Below are 20,702 nucleotides of genomic sequence, written 5' to 3'. Positions count from 1 at the left end.
GTTCAATTTCTACAGCTAGTGCAGATAACTTGAGATCCAAGAAGGAAAAAAAAAAAAAAAAACTGAGAACACACATTTGATCTCAAGAAAAATTAAGAGGAACCTTCAGGTAACTGATACAAAACTGACAAGAAACTGGTTCATATATATTACATTTTACAAATTACATGATCACACATTTCGACCTTGTAAAAGAATAAAATTCAAAATCAATATAGCAACAACAAACTATAAGAACAAATAAATACCACTTTATGTTTCTCACCCATATGTAGCTTCACACATCCACATTCCAAATAATCATATTAACATCTAGCTTGGACACGTTCATTTATTGATAACCTGAGGGAGAAACAGTCCTGGCTTAGGATGGGAAATTGATTTTGATTTTGATTTTTTGTAATTTTTTTTTATCTGAAAACATAAGGGATGGATGCAATAAGATAGGCTCTCGCACCACTTAAGAGTTCAAGAAGATGCTTTGGTAATTGGATTAAATGCAAGCTGCTCAGCACAAGTTAGCACTTCATGGGGACCTGCTTCCTCACGACCAACACCCAAAAGGTCGAGGTAATACTGGTAATGGGAAACAATGTTGTTCATGGCGTCAATGTCGCCCTGGCCACAAACTTGCTCCCCATATAGAATATTCATTGTTGCGCCAAATCCAGGAAATCGCTTGGACAATGTGTCATTCTTGGTAGGCTTCCAAGTACCAACGAATGCTTCATGGGCTGAGGGTTGCGATTTCTTGATAGGAGTCATCCACCTCCATATTGCAGCCTGGAAGGCAAGAGTAGCATTCTGCTCAATGTATTCTGGATGGTTCAACAGATCAACCTTCAATGCTTCCCCAGCTGCACCGTAATTGTAGTTCCTAGGATGTGATCAACAAGAGAAACTTCATGAGCATCGTCTATTCAAATTTATAATCTACAATTTATTTTACAACTTCATATGCAACTGGAATAGGTAAATCTGGAATTAACTGAAGTATAAGTTTAAGACATTTCTGTTTGGCCTAGAAAACAGTCACTGTTTTTCTCCACAAGTAGATTGTACTAGCTTGGAATATGTAGCATTTAGCTTGTGAAGTTACTAAGCTAATCTAAAGGCCTATGAGTATCTCAATGAATCATTTCATCTATGAAAACTCTTACTTCTAAAAATGAAAAACATAAAGATCATTTGGTTAGTCATTAAGCAAAAAAAATGGTTGAAAAAACTGAATACACTACAAGGAAATCCTCATTTTTCAATTAATTATACAACAAAAGAAAGCACACAAACCAGTAGATAGGCAAAGCACCACGACCGTAGTAGTCAGCTCCAGGAGAGCAGGGATATGTGTATTTGTAGAAGTCATCACAGTATGACTGCATGGGACTCATTTCCCTGTTATAGCAAAGCCCCCATGCCAATGGTCCTCCAGTGGCCACACCGTAACCACCTAGCATAATCACATCCATTAACGTCATCGATCATAAAAACAATGATATATGCACATATGAGATTCAAAAAGAGCTTAACGTTGTTTCTGCAGTCTACCATTCGTTATGGATAACAAATTTGGTTTGTTATCGTATGACTAGTTTTTCCACTCACAGCCGACAAAATATATCAAGTTCATGAGTCAGGTCTATGAGTTTTGTTTCTAATTTAGCTTTCTAATCCAGCAACCACTGTCCTACTCCTTAGTTTGTTATTGTCATAATTAAAACTACTATTTCTTCAAAATAATCAAAAATTGAGCTTATACCTAGTTTTTTCACAGATGACATATGAAAAGCAACAAAAAAGAACACAGCAAAACTCCAGCAATTTTGTTCTTCATATGACATATGCATCTTTCTCGAAAAACTATGTTGCAAGTAAACACCAATTCCATGTTTCTCTCAAAACCATTCACTCTAACTTAACACACTCCAAATCAAACCTGTGTAATTCTACCTAAACTGGGATCAAATTGAATGTACACAAGTGAGTGTGACTTACAAGAGGTCTTGCTGCCGACGTGTCCGAGAAAAGCAGCGAGCTCCTTCATCTGCGTAAGCTTCCCGCCGGTGGTGCAAAACCCTTGTGGTTCGAAAACCGAGGCGGCGAGAATGAATGACTGGAAGTCCCAGAATCCAACGGCGTGAGCCACCGGCGCGTTCCGGTTTTTGAAGAGCTCCTCGAATTGGTAGGTCTGGAAGACATCGGTAACGGTGAGATTGCAACAGTACTGTGACCACCCCTTACACTCCCACCCTTTGTCGCACACCTTCTTTCCTTTGACCTTCTTCACCAGCGTCGGGGTCGCCGACACCTGGTCGTCGAAGGCATTCACGCATAGTACGCTGAGCAGCACCACCGCCACCACCGCCGCGGAAACCAACGGAGAGGTCTTCATTGGTGGAGAGAATTGGAAGGGGCGGTTCAGATCTGATGGGCTTGGGTTGTTTTTTGGAGAGGAGGGAATTAGTGATTCGGTGGTTCTGTGTTTTGGGTTTTGTCTCAAGGCAAGTGTTGGATGGAGTGTCATTTTCGGGTTAAATGGCGTGCAAGTTTGGGGGAAATGGACGGTGGATGATGGGGGTGTGGGGTTAGGGGAAGAGAATAGCTGTTTGAGGTTTAATGGGGGAAACAGGCTGGAAATATTTTGAAGGGGCTGACCCCATGAAGCTCCACCGACAGCGGCAAATAAGGGTGAAGTGTCGGTTCTGCCCTTCTTGGCAGACTGCATTGAATAATGAATATGCCACCTAAATTAATGACATGGTACATTACAAGAAATAAAAACAAAAAACCCAAAATCATTTCAAACTACTAGAAGGAATATAAAAAAATCATATATATCTACATCTACAACTACATGCGTCATGTTCATTCGTTAATTTTTTTATTTTTTTATTTTTTAAGAAAGGATTGAAACGTTAATTTTTTTTTTTTTTTTTAAAAACTAGATTACATCATTAAAAAATTACACGAAATAAGTTGAATTAATGACACGATTTAAAGTCAACTTGCAAACTAGCAAATCATCTGCTTAACTATTTTCTACTCGTCATTAAAAAAAAAAAAAAAAAAAAGTATGATGATGATTATTTTGAACCAAACCCAAATCTGGATGCTAATAGATATATTCATCTAAAACCAGAATAAGCCGTTACATACCATTCCACTTCCATGTAAAGCCAGATATATTCATCTAAAGCCAGACTGCATTGAATAATGAATATGTCACCTAAATTAACGACATGGTACATTACAAGAAATAAAAACAAAAACCCAAAATCCTTTCAAACTACTAGAAGCCCAGAAGGAATATGTATTAACAATATATATATATATATATCTACATCTACATCTACATGCATCCATCTTTTTTTTTAATCAAGGAAATAGTATATTCATTACAAACTAGAATAGGCTGTTACATACCATTCTGTTGTCATTTAAGGACATAGACAAACAAGAAGATAGTGGTAGCACCACAAGTGGTACATAGAAATAGGCCTACTCGTTATACATTCAAATACGTAGAGATAGCGGAAATCCTCATTCGGTACTACTTCAGAGGCGTTAGAGAGACATTGGGTGCATATCAGTGCTTAGGTTCCTAGATACAAGGAAATTATTATATATGACAAAGCTAAAACATAGTAAAGGCCTAGAGCAACAATCCCAACCCAAAATAGTAAGCCCAAGAGCATCCAAAGGAGTAGTCCAACTCCAGAGCCCATCAAGCCAGTCTGGTCTCAGCCCATCCTCCCCTGACGACATCTAATACGCCATAAGCCCTCCGCCAGAATCGCTCTGTTCCAACTCGTGCCTCCCCGATCTAAGTTGCCGCAACTTCCTGCCACTTCGACCTAAACCTCGCCACAGCACACGCCGGCCTGAAACACGCCAGTCCACTGCCTCACCCTTTGCTCACCGTCAATGCAAAACCCATGCCGTCTGTATTAATCAGCACAACCACGTCGTCGGTCGAGATGCGGCCAGAAAACACAAGCCGAAAGCTTTCTGCGACTACTTCGAGCGCAACCACCCATGTAATACCCTGGAAATTCATTATTAATTTCTAATGATTTTTTAGAAATTATTAAGTTGATTGTTGGGACGATTTCCTGGTTCGAGAGTGGAGCGAAAGTGTTTCGGACGAATAATTACTCGAAAACGCTTTATTTTGAATGGGTTAAGGGTTGACTTTTTATATATTAGGATTCTGTGAAAACTTCCTTCATGGAAATTGTAGAGCGCGTCGATATGAGTGCATGGACATGTGGAACGTGAAAATCGGAGTTCGTATGAAGAAGTTATGATCAACGAAAAAAGTTTCTATTTTTGTTAAATAGGAAAAAAATCCGAAAATATCAGAAAATACCAAAACTTTCCATTTTTGGAAAGCTTTCTCTCTCTTCTTTCCTGAGCCCAAGTCAGGGACAGATTTTCGCAGATCGATTTCTTCCTCCTCTAGCCACCGTTAGCTGCTACACAAGTTGCAATAGCTTCGCCTTACCTTCCTCTTGAAGTCTGTGGTAGCATCTGAGCATGAAACAAGGGGAGGAAGGCACAGCAAGGAGGCAAAGGATGGCAATGGCACAGTGTCGGACCCAAGTCAGAACTCACAATTCCAGCTACCATAGGCTGCGATTCTCGAGGGCTTTTGGAGCCCAGAGGACGTAGAAGCTTTCTCTCAAGGTGGCTTACAACGATTCAACTTGTGGTGATCAAATTTTGAAGATTGGGGTTCTAGGGTTCATCGATTTTCTAATTTTTCGAGGTAAATTCCGACCAAATGGCTTTGATTCAGACTTTATGCTAGTTATGAATGTTGATATACATGTTGAGAGGAAGAGTTTGGCATAGGTCTCGTCACCTAATTCGGATGTCGGCGATGGTTCTGCCACTTTCTGTGGCGGCAATTTTCAATAGCTTCCAGCCACCTCAGGGGGAGTTTCTGCCCCCTCACTGTGACATACTCATTGATACGAGCATTTCGATATATAGTTTGTAATTTTTGGAAATCGTATGAGCAAGTTATGATTTTTAGAGTTTTTGGTTCGATCGGTTTTTGATCCGTGAGGATTCGGCCGTCCAATCGGCTTGTAATTTTGATATATTGATCGTATAAGTATTCTGGAGACCCAAGGTGGTCTTGGATGAAGTTTCACCTCGATTGGCATTACTTTCGGGATTTTAGTGCAAACGGGGTTCGAACTTTAATCGTTTTCGATTCGTGTACTAAATTAAGATCGTATTGTACTTAGGAGACTGACAGAGCGTGTTCGATACCTTATCTGCTGTAAGAGAAGACGCAACAGGATTTAGAGGTGAGTAAATCTCACGTGGTTCATTTACGAACAAATTTACTTAATATTCGGAATTAATTGATAATTGTAAATTGTTTTCGGAAATGAATATTTATTTTAAATAATATGAACTCGATCGACTACGGTTCATAGAATTGCGGTTCACAGGTATAGAAAATGGATTTTAAGTATAAAAATGAGTTTCTCGATGTTTTTGTGATTGTGATCTATAGTTGGTATTAGTGGCATTCTTGTGTGGATGACCACGTGTGTGTATATATATATATATATATATATATATATATATATTGATGGAGTGACATTGTGATGTGCGTATGAACTGTGAATAATTCAGAATGTTGATTTGTGCGTTTACTCTTTATGGTAATACGTTATATCTTGGAATTGTTGATTTTGTCGTGTTGAAAGAGTAATCGAATTTTGGTAACATTGAGTCATGTGGACTTTTAAATGTTTGATCTAAGGATCTTTTATCACATTGCTGATCGAGGCAATCATAAATATCGTAGGTTTGAACCTTGGCTGAGGTGACAGACTACGATTCAGTTAGAACTCTAATCTGTCTGCCATAGTATGACATGGAGGTAACACGTGGTTACTTGTGACTCATGAATACGCATTTTTAAAAGAGAGTTTCAAGTGGTTTCTTTATTTTATTGTCCGAAGAGGGACTTGATTTTCATATTATGGGTGAGTGGAAATAATATGATTTTTATCACTTTAGTGATGTACGTTACCTTAAGGGGTAAGGATGTTGAGTTTTGAAAACGAGTCATGTTGTGAGATCATTTATTTAGAGTTAATGGGTGATCATCGACTGTAGAGTGAGTTGTTTGACTTCTTTATCTATTTTCCTTTTCATTCTAATTGTTTGATTTTAAATTTAATCTCCAGAACTAAATTATATGCAGGGATTACTATTGTTTTAGTTTGTATACTGTTGGTGATTTCCTGAACTAAATTTTCATGCAGGGATTACCAGTTTTCATTTAGGATTATTTGATTTGTCATCAATTGAAGCTGCAATATCCTGTCACAAATGCACAAAGCATGATCAAGATTTCTCTAGGCACATAACTTCTGCATATCATTCCTTCCCAATAATAAACTCTGAAATCAAGCAGCTTAGTAGCTTACCAAAGTTGGACATGAGAGATGGGTGTGCATCTGTAAGTGCCCACCGGAAGAGAGAAATTTTCTTCATAAAATACAGTAACGAAAAAAATTAATAAACAAATAAAGAGAAATGGAAAGCATATCCAGATTTATACAACACCTTAATCAGCAAGTCCTTTGTTTATTCTTCCACATCGTGATGGCAATGGATCAATTATTAAACCTGGAATTAGAACCATTCAATAAGAAAACCAAACTCAATTGCTAAACTAATAACCGAAATTATCAGAGTCAAAATTACCTTCTTGCAGTGATGTTGTTCCAATGAGAAATCCGAAAGTCCATATATATAGGAACCCAAGGCATTTGAAAATGGGGCAACATGAAAACCAGAAAAACGCATTATTCAAACTAAAAAATCTCAAAAATTCATAGAAATGGAACCAAACTACAATTCCCTTTGAACTAGCAATCAACTTAACCCAAAGTAAATTGTACCTGAGACACAAGAAAGAAAATAGGAACGACTAGATAGAAATTGAAGGTTAGACTTTTGATCTCTCGTGATCACAGAACCTACATATAAAATAGAGCATTATTAGCACAGTTGCTCACAGCAATACATGGACTGTAATATCACACTGAGATCCATAAAACCTAAAGTGATTGAGTTTGTTTTTCTTGTAGTTGACAGAATTACAAAGTAGGAGATATTTATACATCATATCCCAGCCATTGAAGAAACTGAAAGTAAAATGAAATCTGCAACTGGACAAAATGGGGGCAAAATAAGATAATGGGTGAAGAGAATTCTGAAAGGAAAATGGGTTTGTACCAGTTTAGGGTTGCACGCCAATTGCTCAAGAAATTGCCCAATGAAGCCCGAACACAGCAAAAATTTTGAGCGGGGGTACTCTGGCATATCTCAAGTTATAAATGAGAGCTGCTGGTCTCACTCATAGGAGAGGGGATGCAAAGGAGCGTACCGGATTGTGGGCTCATACGGATTGGAAGATCAAAATTCTTGCTTGGTTGCATGCAGTTTAGATCTAACTAGGATAGGAGTTTGTTTTCGGGGCTTTGATGGTTAGATTGAGAGAAGATCGTGTATTTGGAAAACCTTTTTCCTTTTTTTTTTCCCCGAGTGTGCGATATAAGCAGTATATACGACAACAAATGCGACATTACTTAAACTCATATAGTAAATAGTTTCATGCTATTATTTAGGAGGTAAAATGTTTATACTCGCGACACTTTAGTGTGTCTATCGCAGAACCAGTGTCGCTAATGCACCTTTTTTTTGTAGTGTGTGTTGATTGTTGTCCTTGAGTCGGAAAGGCGTTTTTGTGATTATTTAGGTTTACTTACATGAGCTTGCAAAAGCTTACCGAGTTTGTTGTTTCAACCCGATGCACTATTCCATGGTGTAGGGGTTATTGTGCAGGTCAGAGTAACAGTCATCGAAGCTGAGGTTTGGTTGCTATTGTAGCTTGGACGTTGAAGTGTACGTTAGTTTTATTCTTTCACTATGCAGTAAGTGTGTTTACTTATTGAATTGTCATTCAGTTTAATTTGTAACCTCTCTGTAGATTAATATGTGACTCTAAAGAACGAGTCTGTATTGATGTTGGTGAGCTCGGTTTGTTTTATCGCTTAATTTTAAATAAAGAATTTTCTAAGTGTTTTCTTGTGCTTGTTAAGTTATCGCGTTTTGGATTCAAATTTCTTTATTGGAAATTCAGGGCATGACAACCCATGGAATGCTCTCAAACCATATTGGATCGAATACTCGTTTGGCATCAGACCCCAAGATGTCGGCTAGGCTGGAGGCTAGCACCAGTCAAGCACTACTGGACGAGGTCGAATACTCAAACGAAAAAGAAACCGGACTTTGGGTTTTTAGGGTTTCTCTTGAGGAAGAGGGAAACGTTTTTTTATATATTTTTCATCTGAATCGGTGTATTCGACCTAAGATGCATCCATCTTGTTCAATCGTTAATATATATATATATTTTTTAAGAAAGGATTGAATCGTTAATTTTTTTTAAATAACTAGATTACATCATTCAGAAAATTACATGATTAATAAGTCAACTTGCAAACTAGCAAATCATCTGCTTAACTATTTTCTACTAAGTCATAAACAAAAAAGTACGATGATGATTATTGAGAAGTTATGCAAACATATTTATTATAAGATTTTTTTGGATTCATGTAACCTATAGGGGTTTTCCTTTAAACGACTTCTCTTTTCTCTTTTAACGTTCCGCAAAAAAAGGATCTAGAGTTCAGAAGTAAACAGTTTCGGTTTCTTGGCTTGTCTGACAATGCCTCCCCGCTAGCGTTGGCCTCCGGCCTCATCGATGTGGTTTGGAGGTTGCCAGACAGGCTGCTATGTTTTCTCCGGTGGTGGGTGAGTCGTGTTCTCTTCCATCTTCTACCTGAGTTGGTTGCAGCTTCAGGGCGACTTTAGAGTTCTGACTAGAGATCTTTTTCTCTCGTTTTGTTATTCCTGATTGGGTTGCTTGCTGGAGGTTAGGGTTTTCTGTTTTTGAATGGTGGGTAGTCATGGGTGGTAGATCAGAACAAGTTTTTTGATTTTGATCTTTGGCAAGGGGTGGTGGTGTGCGGTGGACTTCTGGCGAAGGCATGGATGTTGGATGCAGTCTGGGTGGGAATTGTGGAATGGTGGCTGGTGAATTTCAGATTATTCATGTATGCTTGGATCTGGCCTGAATATCTGATGATCGCTATCGACAGTCCTCTACTGGCTTTACTGGGAAGTATGGTGGTTCACGAGGCTCATCATCATTATTATTAGGGTTTTTGTTTAGGTTTAATCAGTCCCTCCTCCTTTGAGTGTGGGTGTTGGTGGTTTCTTTAGGGTTTTGTTTTGGTTTTTTAGGTTCTTGTTTAGGTTTTATCAGTCCCTCCTCCTTTGAGTGAGGGTATTAGTGGTCTGGACTAGTGGTTGTGCCATTGTTATGGTGTCAGCTCCAATGACTAGTTGTTTTAATTTTGCTGTGTTCTTGTAGTCAATGTAATGGGGAGCTGCCCCTACACATATACTGGCGGTATTGGTATATGGTGTCGGAAGGGGTTAGTCTCTTCTTGAGGTTGATTATAAGGATGTATCGGAACTCTTGGAATAAGTTGATGTTTGTGGTTAGAGTTGGGCCCATATCGGCTCATGGTATCTGTAACCACCGATTCTATATTTTGGGTATGAGTATGTCCTCTTCTCTATTTAGAGTAGTTAGGATTTTACAGTGTCATTCCCATCGCTGTAATCTTTTGGATTAATGAAATTTCTTTTATTCTCAGAAGAAAAAAATAATAATAAAAAGGGTTTTACTCTAGTACTCTTCTTGGCACACTCCAATATATATCACCTAATTCTATGTTATAAAGAAATCATACGATGATATTAATATCATAATTGGTGTACCAAAAAAAAAATTAATGGTAGAACATCGCATTAAGCAAAATATAAAAAAATTAAAATCAAGAGATTGGTCATATTTTAATTGTCACATATTCAATCTCGTGTAATCGTGATATGAAGGAATTTATCCAACCTTCTAGGGGTCAAGGACACCTTTTTTGCTCCATCTTTTCATTATATGAGTCATCTAAAGCTTTGGAAATTTAGAATCAAATCCTAGAGAGTTGGAATGCAACTCACACGCTTGAAGTGATACATCCCGGTTCTCAAATTACCGGTTTACTGGTCATTTGGTTAGGCGTACATGGAGTTGAGGCATAGTTGTCACTGCTTCCGCATTTAGGATCTATCAATCATTTACCCTCTTTACTTTTTATTCTTGTATACCTTTTGTTTTAGAATTGCTCTGATACCAAATTGACAAGACCCTCCTGGATTTCACCCTGAAATCTGAAGTGGCCCTTTGGAGCCCACCTTAGAAAAAATTCTACCAAAAATTTGGTGGAACTTTCTCTAAAAGTTGACTACTTAAAACCTGTAGAAAGACATTTACACTTCTAAACAATCCATCCTTATTCTCCTGGAGCCACCCTGCTCCCAAAATCACAACATTTCCTATTTCACAAGTACAAATCGCAACTTAATAATAATCAACCCACAGGTTATCAGAGCAATTCTAAAACAAAAGATATACAAGAATAAAAAGTAAAAAGGGTAAAGGATCAATAGATCCTACAATGTGGAAGCAGTGACAACTATGCCTCAACTCCATGTACGCCCGACCGACCGAATGACCAGTAAACCGGTAACTTGAGATCCGTGACGTATCAATTAACTGATAGAACCCAACCCGAATCCTGAAATCCCAAGTAGCCCTGTGGGGGCCACTTTTCGAGAAAATCTTATAAAAAATTTGGCAAAACTTGTTCTAAAAATGGACAACCCAAACTTGTGAAAAGAAGTAAAACCACACTTCTAAACATTTACACCCTCAACTCTTGGAGCCAACCTGCTCCCCACAATTAACAACTCCACCACGAGATTTAAATACATCCAAAGATGTCCAAACTGATAATTTAAAAGAGTACTTCCAACAATTCAAATTGACAACAATATCCAGAAATTCTAAATCAAACCAAACCCATATCTTACTACAACAACAAATAACATCTCATGGTTATCAGAGCAGTCTAAGGAAAATAGAAAAAGTACACTAAGTAGGTTAGCAAGTAACCTATGAATGATAGATGACAGCGGTGGTTCTAAGCCTCAACTCCTAATGTCAAACAGCTACACTGCAAACTGGGCATTTGAAAAACCAAGGGTCCCAGGGGAAGGCATTTGAAAAATGTTAGCGTGAGTGGACAAAAATGAATATTTCTTAAGTAATCGAAAAACAAAAAATGACTTTAAACTTTCCCACGTTTATTCCTTCAAAGAGTCCAATGCATGCAATAGTTAGCAACAAAGCATTTCAGAAACAAAACCTTGTCAAATCAGATCAGCCCCGCTGGTTAAAATATAAAAGTATGGGGAAGGAATGTCACCAAACGATAAAGGGAGCCTCCCAGGCTCTTGGCTCAACTCACCCATGAACACATAGTAAGCGGGGAGGAGTACTAATAAGCTAGCTAGCAATACCCAGGTATGGTGAAGAAAATATATCAAAAACCAACAAGACTTCCCTAAAATATCACAAAGGAAAGTACGAGTACGATTCCCAACCATACCCGGAAATTCTCAAGAAAAGGCATATTGGCATGTCCCAGACGCCAAGACACATTCAAAAAGAGAATATCACATCAGAAAGCCAGAACCGGCCCTACGCGCTACCAACAGTGGCAGCGCGTGGGCCGGCCAACCCCTGAACCGTGTATCAATACCTATGCTAAATTCTTCCTTACAACATCTCCAATAACTTTCTCAACTACAACATTGATCAATTTTAAGTTTAAAGGCCGGAATTTACCTAGAAAGCAAAAAAGGGGATTTTGAAACCCTAGAATATCAATCCTTCGATTCGTGCTCCACACTTCAAATTGGACCGAGAGACTTTGAGGGATGGTTGTATGATCTAAGAGCTCAAAGACCCAACAAGAATTGTTGTCGGAGGCGGCAGAAAACTTGAGTTCTAACCAAAAATTTGGAGCGATGGCGCTGCCTTTTTTCTCCTCCTTGCTGCACCTTCCACGGCTCAAACCAAGTCACCAAACTACCCCAGACATGAAGAGGATGAATAGAGCTTTCTAATGGTACCTGTGATTGCAAAAACCGCCGTCGGATGAAGGAGAAATCGGAGGTAGAAAATCCCCGAAAAATCGAGGGAGAGAGAGAGAGAGAAGACTCGCGGGGTAGGTTTCCGAAAATGAAAACCTACTACAATAAATTTCTTCGGGATTGTTGTGCTTTGAATCAATGGGTGCGCCCTTTTCTATTCTGATAGTATGAAATTTTGTGGGGAAATTTTATAAGGAGGGGAGAATTGTTACGCCCCAACTCTCAAGTTACCAGTTTACTGGTCATTTGGCGGGGCGTACATGGAGTTGAGGCATAGTTGTCACCGCTTCCGCATTGTAGGATCTATCGATCCTTTACCCTCTTTACTTTTTATTCTTGTATACCTTTTATTTTAGAATTACTCTGATAACCTGTAGGATGAATGCTATTAAGTTGAGACTTGTACTTGTGAAGTTGTGAAATGGGAGATGTTGTGATTTGGGGAGCAAGGTGGCTCTAGGAGAATAAGAGTGGATTTTTTAGAAGTATAAATGTCTTTCTACAGGTTTTGGGTAGTCCAATTTTAGAAGAAGTTCCACCAAGTTTTTGGTAGAATTTCTTCTAAGTCGAGCCCTACATAGCCACTTCGGATTTCAGGGTGAAATCCAGGGCGGGTCATGTCATGAAGTCTCAGAGAGTTGCTTTCAACAGACCGGTGATGCGTAGTCAAACGTTGTCGTCGGATGGGATGTTTCCATTCATGGAGTATAGGGACAAGGCTCGTGGGCTTGATTGGGACCAAATTTGGAAAAGGGTGAGACTATTGGGGCTGGGTTGATGTCTCAAGGAGAGGTAACTAGAGGTGAGAGGTGGCTAGTGTGGTTGTTTATAGTCGCAGATAGGGAGGATTGACGCTATCGTTTTCAAAAATGAGGCTGGGTGTTCGAATAGGTGGCGGAGGGCTGGGCATAGTGCTGCCATCCATCAGGTTTGCTTGGAGTGGCCACCATACAGTGTGGACCCTAATTTGATCGACTCTTTTTTTATCGGGTTAGGGAGCGAGTGTGAAGCATCTTGGATTATAGCCCAGATGATAGCGAAACAAGTTTAACGGTTGGAGGATCGATGCTTGTATTCCATATTGTAGGATACTTATTGAACCTACTTGTATCTTGATTTCTTTTTCCTCTTTTAAATTGCTCTGATAACTTGTGGGACAAATGTTATAAAGTTTGGGAGTTATATTTGTGTATTTGAGAATATGTTATATTTCGGATTTCAGTTAAATATTGTGGAGTTGTTGGGATTTGGGAGCAGGGTGGCTTAAGGAGAATAGGGTTGGTTTATTAGAAGCGCAATGTGTTTTCTAAAGGTTTTGGGTAGTCCATTTTATGGGTGACTCTGCCGAATTTTCGGTAGAGTTATTCCTGAAGTGGGCCCCACAGGGCCACCTTGGATTTCAAGATAAAATTCAGGACAAGTCATGTCAGAGGCACCCGTTCTGATTTTTCCATTTGCTTATGTTTGTTTTGATTTTCTAATGAGAGCAATATTTGCTATGTTTTTAATGCATTTCTCTCTACATTTTACTTAGTTATTTCCTTAATATTATCATTTCTAACTTAGTTTTCGTTTGTAGGTACTTTTGAGTCTAGAAATGGAAGGCAAGAAGTTATTGAAGAGAAATGAAATTTTCTTGATTGAAGTAGATATATAAATCATTACAGAAGAGAACACATATAAATAGTACAATTGTGAGCAAGCCTAGTTGCTATCATACAATAAGATCACATGTGATTGTTAAAAGAGATGTCAGCTGTGCAGTTCAATATGTGGTGCTTGGTCTTCCTGGTCTACAATATAGCAACTAGCTTTGTCTATTGTACTTGGCTGAGAGAGCACGAGTTGTCTCCCAATTGTCTTATGTTGGAGTTTTTTGTTCTCTTGTGCAGCCTTGTAATCTTATGATTTTCTTCTGATAATGATTTCATCTTATCATCCCCCCGCAAGTTGATGCAAGATGTGAAGCAGTCAGCTTGGAAGTTAGATGACGAGAACTATGCCTTGGAAGACTGTGTGAAATATGTTGTGGCTGAGTTTGGCATAGAGGTTTGAACAAAGCAAAAAAAGGCAGAAAACAAAAGCATGGAACAGAGAGACTAAGCCAAAGTAATATCAAGAGAAGAGCAGGATATACAATCCTAACAAGAAAAGAAGAGAGAGTTTACAAGCATGGGAAAAGGAAACTGTAAACAAAGGAAAATAAAGGATGCGAGGAGAAAGAGGGAATAGAGACTTAAAAACAGAGAAGATGAGAAAGGAGATGGACTAGATTATATTAAAGATGAGTAATGTTTTTGTTCTTTTAGGGTGACGAAGAAGTGATTGCCATGGTAGGTATGAGAAGAAAACCATGAATGAAACCATGAATGAGCAGGATAAAGAGAAGAAGAATGAGATGGAGAAGCTTTTAAAAGAGAGGTAGAAGAAAATAGATATAAGATTGCTGAACAAGATGATGAGGGAAACTCATAACTAGGTGAAGATTGAGGAAACATAGAAGAAGCAAAGCAAAACCATAAGAGACTGACAGAAAGACATAGAGACAGAAACAAGTAAACACAAGAGAAGAGCATGATGCATGGTGCTGTCAAGTAAGAAAGAGAGAGAGATGCTGCGACATTAATGCAAAAGAGAGAGATGTGCAATTGAAATGTGAAAGAAGATTGCGGTTGCAGCTGTGCAGCATGAGGTGGAGTATAAAGCTGGAAGAAAAGCTCATATACCTAAACGTGAAAAAGAAGAAATTTAAAATGGGTGCTTCGTGAGAGAGAAGAATGAGTTGGGAGGAGAGAGTAAAAGAGGAATGTGGTTACTATTCTCCAAACAACAATCTAAGGTTAATGGAAGGAAGCTGTGGAGGAGAAGGGTTGCTCGGATTTGATGGAAAATTGAAACATGGTGCTTCTGCCATGATAATTGAGAATGAAAAACTAAAGTGAAAAATGAAAGATTTTAGCTTGAGCACATAACATGAATTAAACAAGGGAGTTAACAAAGTAGAAATGGAAATTGAACTAGGAGGAAGGATACATGGATGTTGCAATTGGTTTTAGACCTGTGGGTGTATGGAGTAAATTTACTCCATACACCCAGGGAGAGTTTTGGAGTTCACATGATCAAGAGCTGTTAGGCAAATGGCTCTGATACCATGAAGAGAAATGAAATTTTATTGATTGAAGTAGATAAATCATTACAGAAGAGAACACATATAAATACTACAATTGTGAGCAAGCTTAACTGTTATCATACAATAAGATCACATGTGATTGTTAAGAAAGATGTCAGCTGTGCAGTTCAATATGGGGTTGTGCTTGGTCTTCTTGGTCTGCAATGTAGCAACAAGCTTTGTCTATTGTACTTGGCTGAGAGAGCACAAGTTGTCTCCCAATTGTCTTGTGCTGGAGTGTTTTGTTCTCTTGTGCAGCCTTGTAATCTTATGCTTTTCTTATGATAATGATTTCATCTTATCAGTTATAAGCGCAGAAATGACCAAGAAATGGAGAAATGAAGTTTTCCTAGTTCGACTAGGGAAAGGAATCCCAGTTGAAGTAGGAATCTCAAGTCAACTAGGAGTGAGCTCATGGAAATGATGATCGGAAATGAGAAATGAAGAGTCCTAATTGGACTAGGAAACCTGTTTGTATTAGGAATCCTAATGATACTAGGATACCAGGGAAGGCTAGGAGATGTTGTAGCTTCAAGATGACTTAAGATTGTACAAGAATGTTCTAGAATGTCAAAGTTTATGTCACGTATAGATGTGCTTCGAAATGTCCAATTAAAGAAGCCTGGCCTAAAGATTGAAGCATGTGACTTGCATATGAGTCCTTGTCCTTGTCTCATAATGTCTAGAATCATCCATGACGTCTTGGAGGAGTCCTTGTCCCATAATTGTTGCTTTAGCATTGACAATTAAAAGAAATACAGGAAGATTTTGGCAATGCATCAAAAAATGAGAGTTTTGGAGAATATCTACTTCATGTGAATTATGGAAAAGAAAATAAAGAGAATAAATATTGACTCAGGTTTCCTGATTGTATACGAGTTGTATGAAGTCCAAAATGAGGGAAGATACAAGATTATTTTGTCAATGAAGATTACAAAGAAGATTCAAGATTGTTCTCAACTTCTCATGGAATATTTTAATTGGTTGAATGACATCATGGAAGTAGATTTCAGTCTTAATACCTAAGCTAGCCGTGCACTATATATAGGGAGGTTTGTGAAGATGTTATACACACTATAAAATTCAAAATCAAACACACAAACTCGTCCCCTTCTCTGAGCCCCCAAAAATTTTGTTTAATTTTTAGCATGTAATTTTTCGTCAATAAGATTTTCGCAAGGTGATTTAAGTGAAGAAATCGATTTTGGAAATTGTTTTGGTGTCGAGACCACCTATTGGGCCGACAATTTAAGTTTGGGCCAATGTTCTTTCATTTGGGCCTAAGACGAAGTCAAGAATTGATCTAGGAAATTTCCGACAAAAAAATGAATAAAAGAAAAGTTATGAGCTCTGTAGACCCCCGTACTTTTTCTTGTTATTTTAATTTGTCGCATAACGTATGAAATTACGTATTCATAAGGTACGAATGTATTCGAGATTAGATTAAGATTTTGAGGCCATTAAAAGGATTAAGAAATTAGAGAAAATCCAATTTGGGTCTAGGAAACTATTTTTAAAGTATCGAGGCTTAGGACAAGCCCGGAAAAATTTCCCGAATGGATTCGGTGAAGTGTCGGAGAAATAAGGATGTTTGAAGATGTATTTTCGAATTGGGCTTGAGGAAATTAAAAGGAAAATGAAAATAGAGCAGCCCAAGCCCATTGGCCCAACAGGAGGGGCAACTTAGACATTTCATAATTAAATTTGGGGAGAGGTATAAAAGGAAAACCTTCTCTCAAAACCCTAGCTTCTTCCTCATTTTCTCCCTTTCCTTTCTCTCTCTACCCGAGAGCTTCTCTCTCTACCTCTCGCCCGAAATCGCCGCCGCCGCCGTACCGCCGTCGCCGGAATCCCAATCCTCACCAAAATTTCCAGATTTTCTTCTCTTCATCCCCTCTTTCCATTTCTCCAACCAAAATCAAGAAATTTGGCCATCCAACCCTCCAAAAACCTTAGAACCCGAAGCTAAATTGGGGCTTTTTGTGATTTCTTCTTTCCAAGTTCAAATCAAGGTATTATCCATCCTAATCTAGCCTCTATTCCTTCGATCTATACATCTTTCTTATCAAATTCGAGTTTTGATTTCCATTTTTGATTTTTGGTGCATGAACCCGATTTTCCCTAAATCAAGAGGCTAGGCTATGGGTTTGGCAAGGATTTGTGGTAAGGATCTATCCATGCAACCTTGTTTCGAGATTTTTGGTTGTGGTATTGATGTTGGACGAATTTGTAGGTGAAGAAGGCCAATGAGGAGGATTAGGCCATGAGTTTTGAAGAAGAAAGGGTAAGGAATGGGTTTTGGACAAACCCTAGAATTTTTGGAATTTATTTGGTTGATTTTGATTTTGTTGAGATATTGTTGTTGTTGGAAAAATTGTGAAAATTAGATATTTGAAGAGAGTTTAATTAGTAGGATTTTATTGGTCTAATTTTCAAAGGATTGGAAATTGGTGTTGAAAATTTTGGTGATTATTGTTGTGTAGTTTTGGCCAAAAGAAAAAGAAAAGGAAGAAGAAAAGAAATGTGTTTGTTTATGGAAGAAAAAGAAAATGAAGAAAATGGTAAAAGTTTGATTAAATGAGTTTTACCTTGGTAAATTGGTAAAAAAGTGAAGAAGGTGAAAGTAAAGGTAAATTCGGTAAAAAGGAGGTAAAAGGTAAAAGTGTAAGTGTGGAGGTGAAATTCATGGTAAAAGTGAAAAGGTGAAAAAGGAGAAGTAAATTGGTAAAAGTGAAAGTAAAACTTTATTTATAATTATTTACTTATTTATTTTTAATAAATAAGAGATAATGGTAAATAAAGGAATTATTTGGTCAAAAGTCAAAAGTCAACTCCGAGAGTTGACCAAGGTTGACCGACCTCGTAAAACGTGAGGATCGACTCGACTTTGGTCGCTCGGATTGGCGAAAGTTTAGCGGAGTGATAAGGACGTTTTCCTTTTTTAGAAAGAAGTTAGTTTCCCAAATTGTTAAAGGTTGAAAGAAATAATTAATGGCCTCATTGAAATAAAAAGGATTTAGTGTGCGCGATTACTTAAAGTTGATCATGATGTTTACCTAGATAATTACTTACAAACTAAGTAATGGTTTAGGAAACACGATCGTTAAGGAAGCTTAAGCGGAAAGCGTCAGAGTGTGGAATACGCCGACATTTCCAGGTAGGGTGAGCTGTCCCTTCCTTGTTAGAGGTTTTTCTATATGTGGAATGCCCTAGTATAATAATATGTTGCCTGCAAGTATGTTTTTGGGTTGCTCATTAGTCGATGCCTCGTGATACATGTGTTTTCAGAACTGATAATTGCTAATTGCGAAAACCGAGGCTAGACTTGCATGTTGAGATACTGTACCCTTGTATGTTTGTGTTTGTGACTTGAAAGTGAATGGGACCTAGACGCGTAGATTCCTAAGGATCCCACGGTGTCGATAATCGTGAACCTCCGGAGGGGGCTGTGCTCCTATGTTTGTCGGGGAAAGGTGAGTACAGACAGTGAACCAGTCATAGGAGACTCAGAGCCAGAAAATGGACACTTTCGCTACTTGTAGTCGCAAGGACTACAAAGTAGTTGGCCGGTTCTCGAAGGATGACGAACCACGTCGGTCACCGATTTGATTTATATTGGCCGGCAGGTAAGTATCTCGGAGTTCCAAATTGTGTGAAACATACTGCATATGTTTTATAAAAGAGATAAATGTTTGTGGTTGCCTCTTATTAAAGTATTTTTCGATAAACGTGCACAATATTATGTAGTAAATATTTTCAAGTATATTATTTTCAAACCTAGCATGGTTGGGTCGGCCCCTATTGGGCATGCGAAGACGAAAGCTCACCCCTACTATAGTGTGCAGGTTTCGAGCATGTGGTCGGGAAGCGTACAGGGGAGGCACATGGCCCGGCTTGGCGCATTTCTCTTTAGTTTTAGCAAAAGGAAGGTTTTGGTCCCTTATCGGATTTTGAAGTAACTTGGTTATTTATTTTCTCACTAATTTATTTGTTTATTTGTTTTCTATTCGCTCATTTACAAAATTTCGAGAGACCCGTAACCCTGGGGCGCGTCTCTCATACTTGTTTTCACTTCGTGATTTGTTATTTTCCAAATTGGACTCCTATTGTAAGCCCAAATCTTTTAGCTCACTTTAAATTCCGCTTGCGAAAATATGTTGTTTGGTTGCTAGAATGTTTTGTGGCTTTTGTCCAAGAAAGTGTTTTGTAAACCAACAACCTAAACTCAAAAGGCCTTGCGGTTTCGGGTTGATGAGCTATCGAGATGCCATTCGTGACATGTCGATTTCTCATTGGCTCGGAGTCGCGGCGCTGTGGGACCCCCCTCTCGGGTCACCACACCTTCTCCTCTCAATATTTCGGCAACTTCATCTCCTTCAAAGTTCAAGATCGTGAAGCATCTCTATCTCCATTCAAGATCCTTGCCATGATCCCCATCCATTCCATCACCTTTGAAGCTTCTTGAGTTCTTGAAGGATTCAAAAGTGTAAACATGAACACCTTATTTTGTTTTCAGTTTTGCTTTGTAAAACAATTTCGGTTTCTAATCCTAAAACGATTTCAATTCTTGTTATTGTTTGGTGATTTGCGATTTCAATTCTTGTTATTATTTAGATATGTAGTTTTCGAATACTATGAAGCATGTTTTAGGTTTTCAAAGTTACAAATTGCGATTTCAAAGTGTTTATGCATGTTTGTTAATTTCGTATGTGCTTCAATCCCATCGTTTATGTGTTAATTGATCTTAGGACGCATACTTTGATTGATGAGCATGTAATTGAATCCATATTAAGATTTCTAGCGTTCTAGGTCTTACTAATTAAAGTGGAAAAATTATAATTCCTTAGGTAAATTAACAATGAGTCTTGCATGCTTGATTAGCGTTCTAACTTGTGTTCTTGGATTGAATTGATCAAAATTCTATATGTGCTTAATGCATTGATTGTGTTCTTATTAATGATTAGCTACAACTAGTAATTGCATGCTTAATATGGTTAACTATGGTGCATTCATCTAGTGAATTTAATTAAGGAAAGTAAAAAGGACTTTGTATGCGTTCATCTCTGTTCTTGATTGATTCCTTGCTATGACATATTTTGATTCGTGATTGATGCTTTGAAACATTTCCAACATGTTAATTGTAGTTAACTCTATCTAATTTCATTCCATTCATAATTATCTACTTGATTATGTGTTTTGATGTGTCACATGTATATAATTAGTTGTTAAATTAAAATTAAAATGCAAAAATCCCAGACCTTTGCAAATCGTAAATATGTGTATATATTCTTTGTTTTATTTGTCTAATGCTTTATTTTTTAGGAATTAATAAGGTTCTAATCCCCGATTGAGAATGATCCCTACTTATTCTTACTAG

At 38.1% G+C, this 20,702-nt stretch overlaps 1 protein-coding gene and 1 long non-coding RNA gene across 3 annotated transcripts; one reads left to right on the top strand and one right to left on the bottom strand.

Moving 5' to 3' along the window:
• Nucleotides 1-82: 82 nt before the first annotated feature.
• Nucleotides 83-2,497, bottom strand: LOC112197726 (chitinase-like protein 1). The gene is made up of 3 exons (XM_024338529.2): nt 1,996-2,497; nt 1,291-1,450; nt 83-877 (listed from the first exon to the last, which is right to left on the bottom strand). The coding sequence occupies exons 1-3, from the start codon at nt 2,390-2,392 to the stop codon at nt 469-471; spliced, it is 966 nt and encodes a 321-aa protein (XP_024194297.1). The 5' UTR covers nt 2,393-2,497; the 3' UTR covers nt 83-468.
• Nucleotides 2,498-17,149: 14,652 nt separating this feature from the next.
• On the top strand, nt 17,150-18,535 carry LOC112201023. Of its 2 annotated transcripts, XR_005810529.1 has the most exons (4): nt 17,150-17,337; nt 17,457-17,488; nt 17,559-17,609; nt 18,417-18,535. It is a non-coding gene; the product is annotated as an uncharacterized LOC112201023 (long non-coding RNA). The 2 variants fall into 2 exon arrangements; XR_002936546.2 differs by lacking the exon at nt 18,417-18,535 and having other exon boundaries at nt 17,559-18,388.
• The last annotated feature ends 2,167 nt before the right edge of the window (nt 18,536-20,702 follow it).

The sequence above is a fragment of the Rosa chinensis genome, chromosome 4 (assembly GCF_002994745.2).
Source record: "Rosa chinensis cultivar Old Blush chromosome 4, RchiOBHm-V2, whole genome shotgun sequence".
Taxonomy (NCBI): domain Eukaryota; kingdom Viridiplantae; phylum Streptophyta; class Magnoliopsida; order Rosales; family Rosaceae; genus Rosa; species Rosa chinensis.
The sequence above is the reverse complement of the archived record's forward strand: the minus strand, read 5'-3'. Positions and strand labels throughout refer to the sequence as shown.